General features: G+C 41.8%; 1 protein-coding gene across 1 annotated transcript in view; it reads right to left on the bottom strand.

Annotated features, from left to right (window-relative positions):
• HSDL2 (hydroxysteroid dehydrogenase like 2) overlaps positions 1-14,918 on the bottom strand; it is a 65,169-nt gene extending 50,251 nt beyond the window's left edge. Inside the window, exons 1-3 of the mRNA XM_008513263.2 lie at positions 14,629-14,918; positions 5,578-5,741; positions 4,199-4,297 (exon numbers count right to left, since the gene is read on the bottom strand). Of these exons, the coding sequence (XP_008511485.2) occupies positions 4,199-4,297; positions 5,578-5,741; positions 14,629-14,645 (280 nt within the window). The 5' untranslated portion in view covers positions 14,646-14,918. The remainder of the gene's footprint in view (positions 1-4,198; positions 4,298-5,577; positions 5,742-14,628) is intronic.
• Between the last annotated feature and the right edge of the window lie 618 nt (positions 14,919-15,536).

Raw genomic sequence — 15,536 nt, 5'->3', positions numbered from 1 at the left:
TTCGCCAGTTCAAATCCTGGTCGTGGACATGGCACCAGGCATCAGGCCATGCTGAGGCAGCGTCCCACATGCCACAACTAGAAGGACCCACAGCTAAAAATACACAACCATGTACCGGGGGGCTATGGGAGAAAAAGGAAAAATAAAATCTTTAAAAAAATAATAATAATAATAACATAATTTGCTCAAGGCCTGAAAAACTCTGAAGGTGAGGGAAGGCAAGGGGATCGGGAGCACCAGGTGGCATGCTCATCAACTGCTCAGGACTTTGTCAAGGACAATTATCCAGCAGAGAGAAATATCAGGACGGAGGTAAACTTTTCCCTAAAAGGCAGAACTCAAAGGTCTACGGAATTCCAAACAGAAGGCCATACCAGTAGCAACCACAGTATGGAACTGAAACCAGACAAACAAAAAATAAAGGCATGGGATCTCTGTGGAAAAAGAATACAGAGGAAGAAGAAGAGCAGGCTATTAATCGTCTCTTACAGACGGGGCATCATCCTGATTAGGAGAGAGTAGCAGCTGAGTAGCTGAACAGCGCTCACTCTTAACTCTGCATTGTTATGCCAGGAAAGCAGAGGTTAATGGGAAAATGGAAAGCAAAAACTTTTAAATACAGTAGTTCCCCCTTATCTGCGGTTTCATTTTCCACAGTTTCAGTTACCTGTGGTGAATCGCCGTCAGAAAATATTAAATGGAAAATTCCAGAAATAAAAAATTCACGAATGTTAAATTGAGCGTTGTTCTGAGTAGTGCGATGAAATCTCCCAACGTCCATCCGAGGACATAAATCATCCCTTTGTCAGGCGTATCCACACTATACCTGCTACCCACTCATTAGTCACTCAGTAGCCGTCTTGGACGTCAAATCAAATGTCAAGGTAGAATAGTGCTTGTGTTCAAGTAACCCTTTATTTTACTTAATAATGGCCCTCAAGCTCAAGAGCAGTGATGCTGGTAATTCGGATATGCCAAAGAGAAGATGTTAAGTGCTTGCTTTAAGTGAAAAGGTGAAAGTTCTTGACTTAATAAGAAAAGGAACAAAATCATATGCTCAGGTTAAGATCCACGGTAACTTTTGTTACAGCATGTTGTTATAACTGTTCTATTTTATTATTAGCTATTATTGTTAATCTCTTACTGTGCCTAATTTATAAATTAAACTTCATCATGGGTATTATGTATAGGAAAAAACAAAGCACATATAGGGTTCAGTACTATACATGGTTTCAGGCATCCACTGGGGGGTCTTGGAACGTATCCCTCAGGGCTGCGGGTGGGGAACTACTGTATAGCAAAGTCGATACTAAGGAGAGGAGGAAATCTTAGGAAAGATTCCAAAATAGAGTAACTCCATGACCAATTTGTAAATTTAGCAAGAATACAGAAGTGTTTCAGATGCCCCTCTCAACAACAGACAGCAAAATATATTGGGAGATTTTTTTCCCCAAAGATATGGAAAGCATCACCTCTTAATTGAAGATTTCTACCAGTTGAGTTTAAGTTCCCATGACACGAGTTCCAGGCCAATAATACAGATCAACAGGTATCCGAAGAAACAAAAACCAACATTTCCCTCTGTTCCTTCCATTTTCTCTGTCTACTCCTGGAAAAATAGATCACATGATAGGTAAAACTGGAATAATCCAACATTGAAGATGCTGAAGGAATGATACCAGGTCCAATGGAAACAAGAAGCTATCGTGGCTGAGAATAAACCCCAGACTACCCGTGCATCTGAGTGAAACCTCTTTGGCTGCGACAAAACAGAACAAGAAAATGCGAGAGGAGAGATTTCTAGGCTTTAATTTTCCCAAGAAAGATTTCAATTTGGGTCTTCAAGTTCTCTGTGGCAACAAGAGAAGAAATTCATTTGTGAGACTTCAATTTCCCTGTAGGAGGCTGTTGATGCAAATAATCCATAACCAGTCTATAAATCAAAATTGGGGTGAGTTTATTATGAGCCAGATCTGAGGACCATATAGCCTGGGAGTGTCCTTTCACAAAGGAATGGAACCCTCCAAAGAAGTTGGGGTTGACAGAGTGGTTATATACCATCAAAGAGCATGTATCACATATGACTGGAATGTCCCTTTTACAATAGTCACGAGATTGCTTTGCTGGCATGGCTTTTCACATAGCAATTGATGAACACAGCAGGTAGCACGTCTGTGGTTTCAAGCCAGGTGGTCACAAGGTGAGCACAGTAGGCCAGTAATCAATCCTTAGTTTAGAGAGAGATGCTTATCCTTAAGGAAATGCCTATGTGGGGGAAGTTCCATTCTTATTTTTAAGGGCATTGTTCTTATCTTTGGGACATAGTAAATACTTAAAACAGATATACAATGCATGCTCAGTGGCCACCTCAGGCCCTTTTGGAAAAACAAGTTCAGACCAAATTAGTTTTACACCAAATGTCTTCCTCATATATTCCAATATATCCTTTTGCTTGCCATTTATTTATCAAGCCCAATACTGGAAAGTGGAGATCCTTCACATTTTGACAGTCAGGCATATACTATTGGGCTATGCTGTATTAGCACATACTGTATAACTCTCTCTGGTGAACCAGGCTGGACACCACAAGTAGACTTCAAATGGGAAGTTACATAGCGGGTAAATTCTGGGCCTGAACAGTATGGCCTTGAGTACCTTTAACTAATGTCCTGTCTTCACCCCTTTCAGAGGTTTCTTGGGACCATACCGGACAACAACTGAACTGTTGTTAGGACAGAAATAAAGGTTGAGCAAGGGCTCAGATGAAGGTGGGAGCAGCCTTCCCCAATATTCTGATGATCTCATTCTCCAAGAAGGATAAACTCATCCTCAGTTGATAGACACAATGGATCAACAGAAAGAACTAAAACTGGATGAATACAGGGATAGGAAAAGTTCCAGTCTATCCCCACGCACCTCCTCCCTTAATTCCTCCCTAAAAAATGAATGGATACACTAATTAAGTCCAATCCTTATTAGCACTAACTGGCCACTTTTACTAGCAGCTGAAGTCATTTTAGATAAAAGGTCTTGCACATGAATGTGGCTTCCTCTCCTTTCTCTTCCACATTTATGGCCCTATCAGTAAGAAAAAAATCAGTAAGTTTGCATTCTCTCTCCTCTTCTCAAGTGGGCATTCACATCACTTTGGAAAACGTGGCCACCTAGGGGTAAGATTTTGGATTTAAAGGAAGAGGCCCCACTTGAGCCAAAGCTCCATGCTCCAGTCCAGTATAACACAGCTCTCTGCCCTGGGGGTTAGAAGCAAAAGCCTCGCTAAGGAGACAGCACTACCTTATTCCCATTGGCCAATATCCCTTGTATGTCCATACAGTCTCTGGAATATTAGGAGGGAGCGTGGTAATGGTTTGGGTAGGATTTGGACATGGCTAGGTGCTTTGCTATAATATCATCAAAACCTTAGCTCAACCCCAAATGCCTGCCTTCTAGGAGATTATGAACTAACTGGGGAGAAAAAAGAACTACTAAGATCTAAAGCAGTACAAGATAAGGATCGAAGGAATGTTTTAGGGGTTCAGAGAAAGAAACACACACTTCTGATGAGTGGGCATGGTCAGGGAATTGGCTTCACGAAGGAGATGAGATTTAAGCACAGAAAGATGGGATTGCAAAAGACAGAGAAGGGAGCATTTCAGGAAAGATCGGAGGTGGAAGGCTGGGCACTAGAGGAGCCTCAGGAAGGGGAAGAGAAAATGCGAAGAGGTAAAAAATTCAAGGTAAGGAGATGGAAGTCAACTATTTTGGCTAGAGAAGGGAGTTTACATAGGGGTCTAGAAGATGGAATCAAAAAAGTCTGTTGAGATCAGAATGTGAAATATCTTGAACGCCAATAAGTTATCTGCACTTTTCCAATAAATATGAAAAAGTTATCAAATGACAGTTAGATTAATTGGGGAGAGGCAAGTGGATGGGGTCTGGGAAACTACTTGGTTAGATGTACATTATTGTCAGGGTTCTAACTCAATACTGGATGGCAGATTTGTTATATTATTCAAAATAATTGTCAACAATTAAAAAAAGTCATCAGATGGTTTTAAGCTATGTTTCTGTGTCAGCAGATACTTATTTCGGGTTATATTCCAAGGACTCAGAAAATTTCAAAAAATTAAAAATTAAAATTATAGTTACACCTACATTGTAACAATAGTCAACAATTATTTCAGAATGAAGGCACTACCTCCAAATTTCTCGACTGCTCTCTCCACTGCATTATTGATTTGCTGTTCATCTCTCACGTCAACAACACACGGCAAGGCCTTTCCTCCAGCTGCTTCGACTACAAAGGATAAACAAACAAAAAAAGCATGAAAGCATTCAAATATTCAACTTCTCGTTCTGATACAAGAGTCAAAAGAAGTTAGTATCCCATTTTCAGAAAATCAATATAAATAACTATGTCTCATAACTACTAGCAACTCCATTCTACAGTAGGAAAGACTGACCAACCCATCTCCAGCTTCAGACTAGCTGGACCAACTCTATAAAAAACAAAAAATGGAAGGTAATTTTAAAAGAATTCTATTAAAAAGCAAAAAAAGAAAAATAATTTTAAAAAGCTTTATTATGGAAAATTTCAAAAGGATACAAAAAATATAAAGAATAGTAAATGAATTAGCATGAATCTACCATCTACTTTCAACGATTATTAATGTTTTACCAGTTGTTTAATTTGTTTCATTTATCTGCCCCTAATCCCATTTTGGTTTTTGCTGATGTATTTTAAAACAAATCCCAGGCATCATTTCACTCATAAATACTCCATATGCATTCCCCTAACATAACCACAATGCTATTAACCTAACTAATAAAACTAGCAATATCAACTGAACTGAAGTTGAAATTTTAAGCCCTCCCTCCTGATACTCTGACCCAAACAACGCCTTGAATATCAGCACTCAATAATTATTTGTGAACTGAAAGTATTAAAATGATGATTTGAGAATTGTGCAGAGAATAAATAACACAGAGAGCTTTTTCAAGTGTTCACATCATCCACCATTCAAGTATCTCCTCTCCGCTTCCACTCCAGCTCTCTGCTCCCATCCAAGAACCACTGCCCTCTCGAGACACGATTTTTAATGGGAGTCTCTCATATTACTCAAAACTGCTGGAGAGGGGCCGGCCCAGTGGCACAGTGGTTAAGTTCGCATGTTCTGCTTTGTGGCGGCACGGGGTTTGCCAGTTCGGATGCTGGGTGTGGACATGGCACCGCTTGGCAAGCCATGCTGTGGTAGGCGTCCTACGTATAAAGTAGAGGAAGATGGGCATGGATGTTAGCTCAGGGCCAGTGCCAGTCTTCTTCAGAAAAAGAGGAGGATTGGCAGTAGTTAGCTCAGGGCTAATCTTCCTCAAAAAAATAAACAAACAAAAAACCAAACTGCTAGAGAAGAACAACAGATCCTAATCCCTACTCTAAGGTGTCAAAATACTTCTTTAGCCAGATAAAATTATTTTTAGGGCAGCTTTCAAACAGCTATAATTAAACTCTCCAGCAAATTCTCTACATATTAAAACCACGGGAAGGGCATTTCATGCAAAGGGCATTGTCACACTCACCTTCTTCAGCAGCGGTATAGATTGTGCCTGAAAGTCTGGGGTGTGGATGGGTGGTCTTCGCAGCAATGACAATATTTGCTCCGTCCTTTGCAGCTTTCAATGCAATAGCTTTGCCAATGCCACGGCTTGCGCCTGTGATAAAAACCGTGCATCCCGCTAGCTTCCTACAACAGAACAAGTGCGACCTTATTAGAAATCTCAACGTTTTATTTACTTACCAGTGTCAGGAATGCATGCACATTTTCGCAATATATGCTTCCCCCTCTGAAACTTTCTCTAAACCCTCTTCCCTCCTCCTCTGATAGTTAATAATTCTACTGGACTCCCATCGTACGATTTAGAAACTGTTTATTACAAATGCCGTTGGCCAGACTTGCTGTGATTTGGCAAACAAAATCTGCTCAAAGGAGAAGTAAATCTGAAAGAGAAATGAGGAATTAATAAACTACATAAACATGCATTTTCTTGCCCACTTTTACAGCGTTAAAGCTTATTTTTGGGTAGCAGGATAGTGAGTAAATTTTATCATATTCTTCAAATTTTCTACAATGAATACATACCACTTAAAAGAAATTATCTAAAAGCAAATAATTGCTTAATGGATGCTGATCATTGCTCATAACAGCGAGAGTGGAAACAACAGAAATGTCCATTAACTGATGAATGGATAAATAACACGTGGCATATCCAACCACCGAGGGGTGTGGGATTTCTTTTTGAGGATCATGAAAAGGTTTTAAAATTGATTGTGGTGATGGTTGCACTACTCTGTGAATATACTAAAAGCCACTGAATTGTATACTTTAAACAGGTGAATTGTGTGGTGTGTGAATTACATCTCAATAAAGCCATTACTCACACAAAACTAGGAGGCTGGCAAAGAACTCAGGGTATTGATCAAAAGCTTCTCTGAGCCAAAAGTACTAAGGAAAGTTCTCTGAGCCCATTCATTCTTTACATCCATCCACCTTCACTTTAAACTTCCTACTTAGTTGTTAGGTGAGAAGGAAAGATCTAAAATAAAGTCAGACAACAGAAAGGAAAACCACTTTCTTGTTTACTTTCTAAAGGAAATAAAAAAGCTTGTCTAAGGAGAAGGATGAAGTGAGTACAGCAAAAGTGACAATAACAAAGAGAAAGGGGGACAGTAACCAGAGACAGGCTTGTTAACAAAAGAACATAAGGCACTTGCCAAAATCCAGAAGATTACACTCCAGAAGTTAAGAAATCAGAGGTGAGTGTGGGAGGAGGATTTTAAAATAAAGAATAACTGGTTTGGTAAGAAAGAAGGGGATGGGGGCAGGCCCTGTGGCCCAGTGGTTAAGTTCACACGCTCTGCTTCCACGGCCCAGGGTTTCACTGGTTTGGATCCTGGGCAAGGACCTAGCACCATTCATCAAACCATGCTGAGGTGGTATCCCACGTGCCACCACGAGAAGGACCCACAACTAAAATATACAACTATGTACTGGGGGGCTTTGGGGAGAAGAAGGAAAAATTTAAATAATAATAATAATAATAATAAAGAAAGAAGGGGAGTGAAGAAGAAACAGAGAGGTGGCAACTATTTTTCATGAAATACAGCAAACATACCAAAAGCATATAAACTAATATGTACAAAGAACAAAATAAAATGAATACCAAGAAACAGAATAAAATATTACCAGTACCCCAGAGCCTGCCGTCTATTCCTCTCTAACCCAATCTTCCTTCTTCCTCCCCCACCCCACAAGATAAAAACTATAAACATTATTACTCATTCCCTGGTTTTTTACTATTCCTTTTCTTTGTTTTTTTTGAGGAAGATTAGCCCTGAGCTAACATCTGCTGCCAATCCTCCTCTTTTTGCTGAGGAAGACTGGCCCTGAGCCAACATCCGTGCCCATCTTCCTCTACTTTATATATGTGGGACGCCTGCCACAGCATGGCTTGCCAAGTGGTGCCATGTCCACACCCAGGATCCGAACTGGCAAACTCCGGGCGGCTGAAGCGGAACGTGCGCACTGAACCGCTGCGCCACCAGGCTGGCCCCATACTATTCCTAATACCTACATATCTACGTCTAAGCCGGGGCCAAATCCAACCCTCCATCTGGTTGTGGGTGGTCCTAGAGCTAAGAATGGCTTTTACAGATGAACATTTATGATCAATTTGATGAGAGGGAACACAAACTCTGAACCCCAATTAAGCAAAACATGATCTCCCTGTTACAGACTGAACTGCATCTACCAAGAGGATACGTGGCAGCCCTAACCTCCAGTGCCTCAGAATGTGACCCTATGTGGACACAGGGTTACTGCAGATGTCATCAGTTAAGAAGAGCTCAAACTGGAGGAGGGTGGGCCCTTAATCCAATATGACCGGTGTCTTGATAAGAGGAGGGAAGACTATGCAAAGACAGACACAGAAGGAGAACTCCATGTGATGACAGAGGCAGAGCTTGAAGTGACGCAGCTGCAAGGAGCGCCACCTACACCAGAAGCTGGGAAGACGCAAGAGGCAAGGAAGGATTCTACCCAGAATTTCAGAGGGAGCGCGGCCCTGCTGACATCCTGACTTCAGACTTCTAGCCTCCAGGACTATGGGAGAATAAATTTCTGTTTGAAGCCACTCAATTTGTGGTACTTTGTCATGGCAGCCCCAGGAAACTAATATGCCCTCCCGCTTCCCCCTAAAAAAAGAATTTCATTCTTCTCATGAGTAGATCTGTATTACAAAAATTATACTTGTTTTGAATTTTACCAACAAAAAATATTGTGGAAATTGGTTCTCTGTTGCTATACATACATCTCATATATATATGATGTTATATATACATCTCTTATACCTACATAGTATCTCCAACTTTGCCTCTTGCCCATAAAGCCTAAAATATTTACTATCTGGCCCTTTACAGAAAAAGTTTGGCTAACCATGGTCTAAATAATACACTGTTTAGCTTTTGCCTAATTTTGAATTTTTTCTTTTTTTTTTTTTTGGGAAGATTACCCCTGAGCCAACATCTGCGGCCAATCCTCCTCTTTTTTGGCCCTGAGCTAACATCTGTGCCCCTCTTCCTCTACTTTATATGTGGGATGCCTGCCACAGCATGGCTTGACAAGTAGTGCATAGGTCCACACCTAGGATCCAAACCAGTGAACCCTGGGCCGCCAAAGCGGAACATGCGAACTTACCCACTGTGCCACTGGGCTGGCCCTGAATTTTATATAATAGACTCATACAGTATATGTTATTCTACGATTCACTTCTTTCATAAAACATAGTTTGGAGGCTTACCCATGTTGGTGCAAATAGCTACACTTATTTTAATTAATATACAACATTCCACATATAAACACACTATAAATTATTTACTCATTCTACTGTTTATGGACTTTTGGCATGATCTCCAGGTTTTTTTTTCCTATTATGAACAATGTTGCTAAAAATATTCTTGTACCCTTCTTCCAGTCACATGTGCAAGAGCTTCTCCAGGGCAAATACCTACTGGTGAAATTGCTGGATTATTGGGCATTGCTGTGGATTAAACACGTCACAGATCCTCCAGCATTCCTTCCATCAAGAGGAGGGGTATATGCCCCCCACCCCTTGAGTCTGGGTCAGCTTTAAGACTTTTTTGAGCAATAGAATGTGATGGAAATCATATTCTGGGATTCCCAGGCCCAGGTTGTAAGACAGCTGGCAGCTTCCACTTTCTCTGTCTTGGAAGCCAGATGCTATGTTGCAAAGAAGAGGGACAGATTACCAACTGATGAGAGGCCAGATGAGAGAGGCCGTAGAGGGTGAGAGGCCTTTTAGGACATTTCAGCCCCAACCAAGGACCCAGCTGAATGCAGCCATATGAACGACCTCGACTTAGAGTGTGCAGAGCAGAAGAGAACCCAGCCCATCCAAAGAACTGTGGATAAAGATAAATCACTGTTGTTTTAAACCATTACGTTTTAGAGTGTTTTATTACATAGCAATGGATAAGTGAAACACACACTGAAGTTCAACTTTCCCAAATAATGCCAAACCTCTTTCCACAGTGGTGATATTCCCACCAGCAGCAATGTATGACAGCTCCCACGGTTCCACAGCTCCCTAACACCTGATGTCAGACATTTAAAATTTTTGCCAATCTGGTAGATATGAAATGGTATCTCACTGTGGTTTTAATTTGCATTTCCCTGATTACTAATAAAGTTGAATATATTTTCATATGTTAGTCACTTATGTTCCTTCTGTGTAATTCCTATGAATTAGTTTTGCTCATCTTTCTATATAGTTAATTTTTTTGGAATAACTCATAAAAGTCTATGAGTTATATATCTTTAAGACATCTTCTCATTTGTGGCATGCCTTTTCACTATCTTTACAGTATCTTTTGAAAAGGAGAAATTCTCTATTTTCTTGTAGCAGAATTTATGAATCTTTTCTTTTACAGACAACGCTTTTGGGGTTAAGAAATCCTTCCCTGAGCCAGCTCTGATGGCCTAGTGGTTAAAGTTTGGCACGCTCTGCTTCAGTGGCCCAGGTTCAGTTTCCAGGCATAGAACCACACCACTTGTCTGTCAGTAGCCATGCTGTGGCAGGAGTCCCATGTATAAAATAGAAACAGATGGGCATAGTTGTTAACTCAGGGCCAATCTTCTTCAGCAAAAAGAGGAGGATTAGCAGTGGATATTAGCTCAGAGCTAAACTTTCTCAAAAAACAAAATTAATTTAGGGGCCAGCCCAGTGGCACAAGTTCCCACATTCCGTTTCAGCAGCCCAGGGGTCGCTGGTTTGGATCCTGGGTGCAGACCTATGAACCTGCCTGCTTGTCAAGCCATGCTGTGGCAGGCATCCCACATACAAAGTAGAGGAAGATGGGCATGGAAGTTAGCTCAAAGCCAGTCTTCCTGAGCAGAAAGAGGAGGATTGGTGGCAGATGTTAGCTCAGGGCTAATCTTCCTCAAAAAATAAAAAAATAAAACAAATTAAAATGGGATGGTTGGAGTTTAACTTTTCTAGGTCCTTGTATTATTTGGGAGAACGGTAAAATTATATTCACTTTAGACTTCAGTAAGTTCTATATATGTTAAAAATTTCTAGGTTCAACACGATAAATAGAAATCCTAGACCCTGAGAGTTTTGGTAACAAGGATGGGATGCCAAAAGAGACATAATTTCCTGGAAGAAAAAGGACAAGAGCCCTGTGAGACAGGGTAAGGGATAGCAAAAGATTCCAGTACCACGCTCTTGCCCATGGCAACGGGGAGAGTAAGGATCTTCATCTGTTCTTATATTAAAGAAGGAAACCAACAAGAGGCAGGTATATACCGTAAGACACAATAGTATTCGAATTGCCACACTAATACCACCGCCAATAATAAATCTGCTAAGTTCAAGATTTCTTTGCACTTCTTTTTGTCTTTAGAATAAATCCCTCCAAAGGTGCATAGTCAAATTACTATGTTAAAAATTATTTGAATTCTTTCTTTTTCTTTGTATGTTAATGTGATAAATTTGATATAGCGCTAATCCCCTTTGTTTATATTGGCATTCCATTTTACTTTCTTTCTTTCTTTTTTTTCTTTTCTTTTTCTTTTTAAAGATTGGCACCTAGGCTAACAACTGTTGCCAATCTTCTTTTTTTTAAGGATTCGCACCTGGGCTAACAACTGTTGTCAACCGTTTTTTTTTTTTTTTCCTGCTTTATCTCCCCAAACCCCTCCTGTACACAGTTGTATATCTTAGTTGCAGGCCCTTCTAGTTGTGGTAGTTTATTTGTTTTCCTCCATCTTTGGTAAGGGATGTTGTAAAACATGTATATGGTTTAAAAGTCAAAACCTTATAAATATGTGCACTTAGAGAATGAACTAATCCCATGCCTGCAGGTAACCAGCTTCATTAATTTCTGGCTTATCTTTCTTGTATGTCTTTTTCCAAAAATCCACAAATACGCACACACATATATAAAACACATCGTGTGTGTGTGTGTGTATGTATGTAATTTTCTCTTCTTTTTTATACAAAAGACAGAATACATAGAGAATTAAAGTGATTTTTTTAATGTAAGTATTTAGATGAAAATGTGCCGACTATTGCTTTAACAAGCAATAACCCTTTGCCTTGGGTCCAGTTGGATGGATAAAGGACATTTTCCTGCTCACTCAGAATCTCAGGCACTGGTGGAAAGAAAGGCAAAGGCAGCTTCTCCTCTTAACCTGAGGCCCAAGTCTATCCCACAAAGGAACTCCTCCAGCTCTAAAGCATTAGGAGCAGAGTATGGAAGCCGAGAGAGAAAGGACCCAAATTCCGCCGTCCCATCAGCAGATGCTAAAACTTGCTAACAAAGAGTCAACTGACACCACTATTTACCAAAACTCTCTGGTACCTCAAAATCAGGGGGAAGGTGATAAAATTTTTAATTATTTTTAATAAGAAAATCACTTAGAAACTATACAAGCTATTCTAAAGTTCCTTTGGAAAAATAAACATCTAGGAATAACCAGGAAAATTCTGAAAAAGAATCCAAATGGGGCAGGAACCAGCCTTGCCAGATATTTAAACATTTTATAAAACTAGAGAAATTTAAATAGTTTGGTCCTGGCACATGAATAGACAGACCAAAGCAAGAGAATAAAAAAGTCAAGAAACAGACCCTCATAATACAAGAATGCAGTTTACGACAGAATTTAGTTTACGACAGAATTCTGGGGCCAGGCCAGTGGGACAGAGTTAAGTTTTCATGTTCTGCTTCAGTGGCCTGGGTTCACCAGATCGGATCCCGGGTGCAGACCTACACACGGCTTATCAAGCCATGCTGTGGCAGGCGTCCCACATAGAAAGTAGAGGAGGATGGGCACAGATGTGAGCTCAGGGCCAATCTTCCTCAGCAAAAAGAGGAGGATTGGCAGCAGATGTTAGCTCAGGGCTAGTCTTCCTCAAAAAAAAAAATAATAATAATAAAATGAAAGCCAAGATAAAATGAAAAGCACCGAGAAAAATATTTGTAACACATATGATATAGAAGGAAATTTTAAAACTCGAGCTCTCAAAGATCAAAACCTAATTGTGTAAGCCAGGCAAAGAAAAAGATACACACGTGGCTTTAAACTAGGATTTCTCTATCTCTGCACTATTGACATTTTGGACGAGATACTTTGTTGTTGGGGTCTGTCTTGTGCATTATAGGATGTTTATCAGCATCCCTGGACTCCAACCATTAGATACCAGTAGCATCTCCCCTCAATGTGACAAACAAAAATGTTCCCAGACACTGCCAAATGTCCCATGGGGGTCAAAATCCTCTTTGATGAGGAGGCATCTCACATGCCACAACTAGAGGGACCCACAACTAAAAATACACAACTATGTACCTCAGAGCTTTGGGAGAAAAAGGAAAAATAAAATCTTAAAAGAAAATCCTTATCCTTACTCACGATCCAAATTTTAACTATAATGAGGTGCAATGTTTTTTCTCCGATTAGGTTTTTTTTTAAAGATTCGCCCTGAGCTAACATCTGTTGTCAATCTTTTTTCTTTTTTTTTTTTCTTCTTCTTGTTCTCCCAAAGCCCCTCAGTACATAGTTGTGTATTCTAGTTGTAGGTCCTTCTAGTTCTGCGATGTGGGATGTCACCTCAGCATGGCTTGAAGAGCAGTGCTAGGTCCATGCCCAGGATCCAAACCAGCAAAACAGGGGCCTCCAAAGCAGAGTGCTTGAACATAACCACTCGGCCATAAGGCCAGCCCCTCTAATTAGGTTTTATCATCAAAACAAACAATTTTATTATCAAATATTTTGCTGTTGGCCAACATGCTGGATTAGGAAATCTGATTCATCCTTTTGGGTGTGCATCCTCTTTGGAGAACTATTAGTATTAGCAGCTTCGGGAATTTATCATACAGATACATTTAAATATGTGCAAACAGGTTAATACAAAGATAATCATTGCAGTAAAAATGGAATAATAAAAATCTAGAAACGATCTGGTATCCAGTATTAGGGACCTGGTTAAATAAATTATGATACATCAATAGAATACTATGTAACCATTAAAAAGGAGGAAGATCTACATGCACTGAAAAAGTGTGTCCCAAGACATATTAAGTAAAATAGCAAAGCCCAGAAGAGAGTTTACTCCTATTAAAAGGGGGGGAGGGGGGTGTTAGGGTGGTGTATAAAATGTTTATAACCGCAACAAAAAATGTTTATAAATGCATAGAATATCTTTGGAAACATACCAGAGAGCCACTGGGGGACTGGAAGTTAAGGATGAGGAAACTCACTTTTGACCATTCACTCTTTTGAGCTGTTTAAGTCTTTTGGCCATGAGCTTGTATGTTTCAAGCAAATTACAGAATGGACATGCCACTCAGCTAAGACACCCAGGCTTTCTAGAAACAGAAAATAGAATGGTGGTTGCTGGGAGCTGAGGGGAAGGACACAAGAGTTGTTTAACCAGTACAGAGTTTGTTTTCCAGGCTGAAAAAGTTCCGGATATTGGTTGCACAACAGTGCGAATGTACTTAATACAACTGAGCTGTACACTTGAAAACGGTTAAGATGCCAAATTTTACGTCATGTGTATTTTACCACAATTAAAAATCTTTTTAAAGTGAAAAACATATACGCCCCAAAAGCTACCCATACTTTTAAGGTGTTTGTTACTAACTTGAAAATCACTTTCTAAACACCCCATTATTTTATTATTCCAGAATTGAGCGCTCGGAACAAGTGGAGACTCACCAGGGGCACGAGTGCTCCAGCGACCTTTCACCTAGAACTTGCACGCCTTCAGCAAGACACCCAGCTATTGCTAAACCCAAGGTAGGGCCCGCCTGGGTGCTGCAGGGTAACCAACTCTGCATCCTTTACCTGTGGAAGAGGTTTTTCCAAGGCTGCCACCCTAAGTACCCAACTTTGGGTTACTTTTCACGCGTTAACTACAGATGGTAAGAACACGAAATGCAGCGCGGAAGAGCGCGCCCGGCAGCTCCAGTAACTCTCCCACCGCCGGGGCCGGGCCCCCGGGACATCCACTCCGGCCCCACCTAGCCGCGCAATCCCCCCATCCCCTTACCCGGTGTTGGGTAACATGACTTTCGTAGATCCCAGTTGATGGCGACAACAGCGACAGCGAACTGGCAGAGAGAGGCGGATCTTCTCGGCGCATTTAGCCCCGGCCCCAGACCTCGCCCCCCGAGACCCCGCCCCAGGCCTGCAGGGAATGGGCGCTTGAAGAAGGGAGAGGGCGCTGAGTGCGCCTGCGCACGCAGCGGTCCTCCCTGGCGCTCCCCACTGTCTCGTCTGTGGACACCGGCTCCCTGCGCAAGCGCAGTGAAGGACAGCTCCTCCCCGCCCCTCCCCCGGGGCTCTGCGGTGACAATCGGGCTCCCGCCGGCGCCTGGCGAAGTGGGCACGTCAGCTGCTGCGTACGCCTGTCCCCGGCCTGGGAAGGGTTTCTGGTCGCAGCGCTGCCTTCCTGTGCCAGCGGGGTGGCCGTTTGAGTCCTGCAGCGGGGACCTTGAGGGCTGGGGTGCGGCTTCTCCCCCAACACACTCTGCGCTGGGCGTGCGGTGGCTCTCCGTCCTCCCTCCCTCCGTTCCCAAGCCGGGGCGCCTGCTGGGCTGCGCGCTCCCTCGGAGGCCCCCTTGGGAACGCTTTTCCCCGGCAGAAGCCGGCCGGCGTCGCATTTCGCCTCCCCCAGCGCATCAGGGCTAAAGCCGGCCCGCCCTCGCGCGCCTGTGGGTGGCCCGTGGTGAGGGGCAGCTCGTCCATCAGAGCTGTTTGCAATGGTCGCGCTGGAGAATTCGTAGTTAGCTCTGGTTTTTCACTCTTAGTCATTACCTCAGCGAAGAAACTTCCAAACTCAGTGCTGGAATGAGGTGACGTGTGGGATCCAGTATTGCTTTTGGTGGTATACTTTGAACATAACTCAGCTACCCTAAATGAACTAAAGACTGGCATATTTTTAGGGGAACATTAAGA

The sequence above is a fragment of the Equus przewalskii genome, chromosome 26 (genome assembly GCF_037783145.1).
Source record: "Equus przewalskii isolate Varuska chromosome 26, EquPr2, whole genome shotgun sequence".
Classification (NCBI taxonomy): domain Eukaryota; kingdom Metazoa; phylum Chordata; class Mammalia; order Perissodactyla; family Equidae; genus Equus; species Equus przewalskii.
Note: the sequence above shows the minus strand (reverse complement) of the source record. Positions and strands in the feature narration are given on the sequence as shown.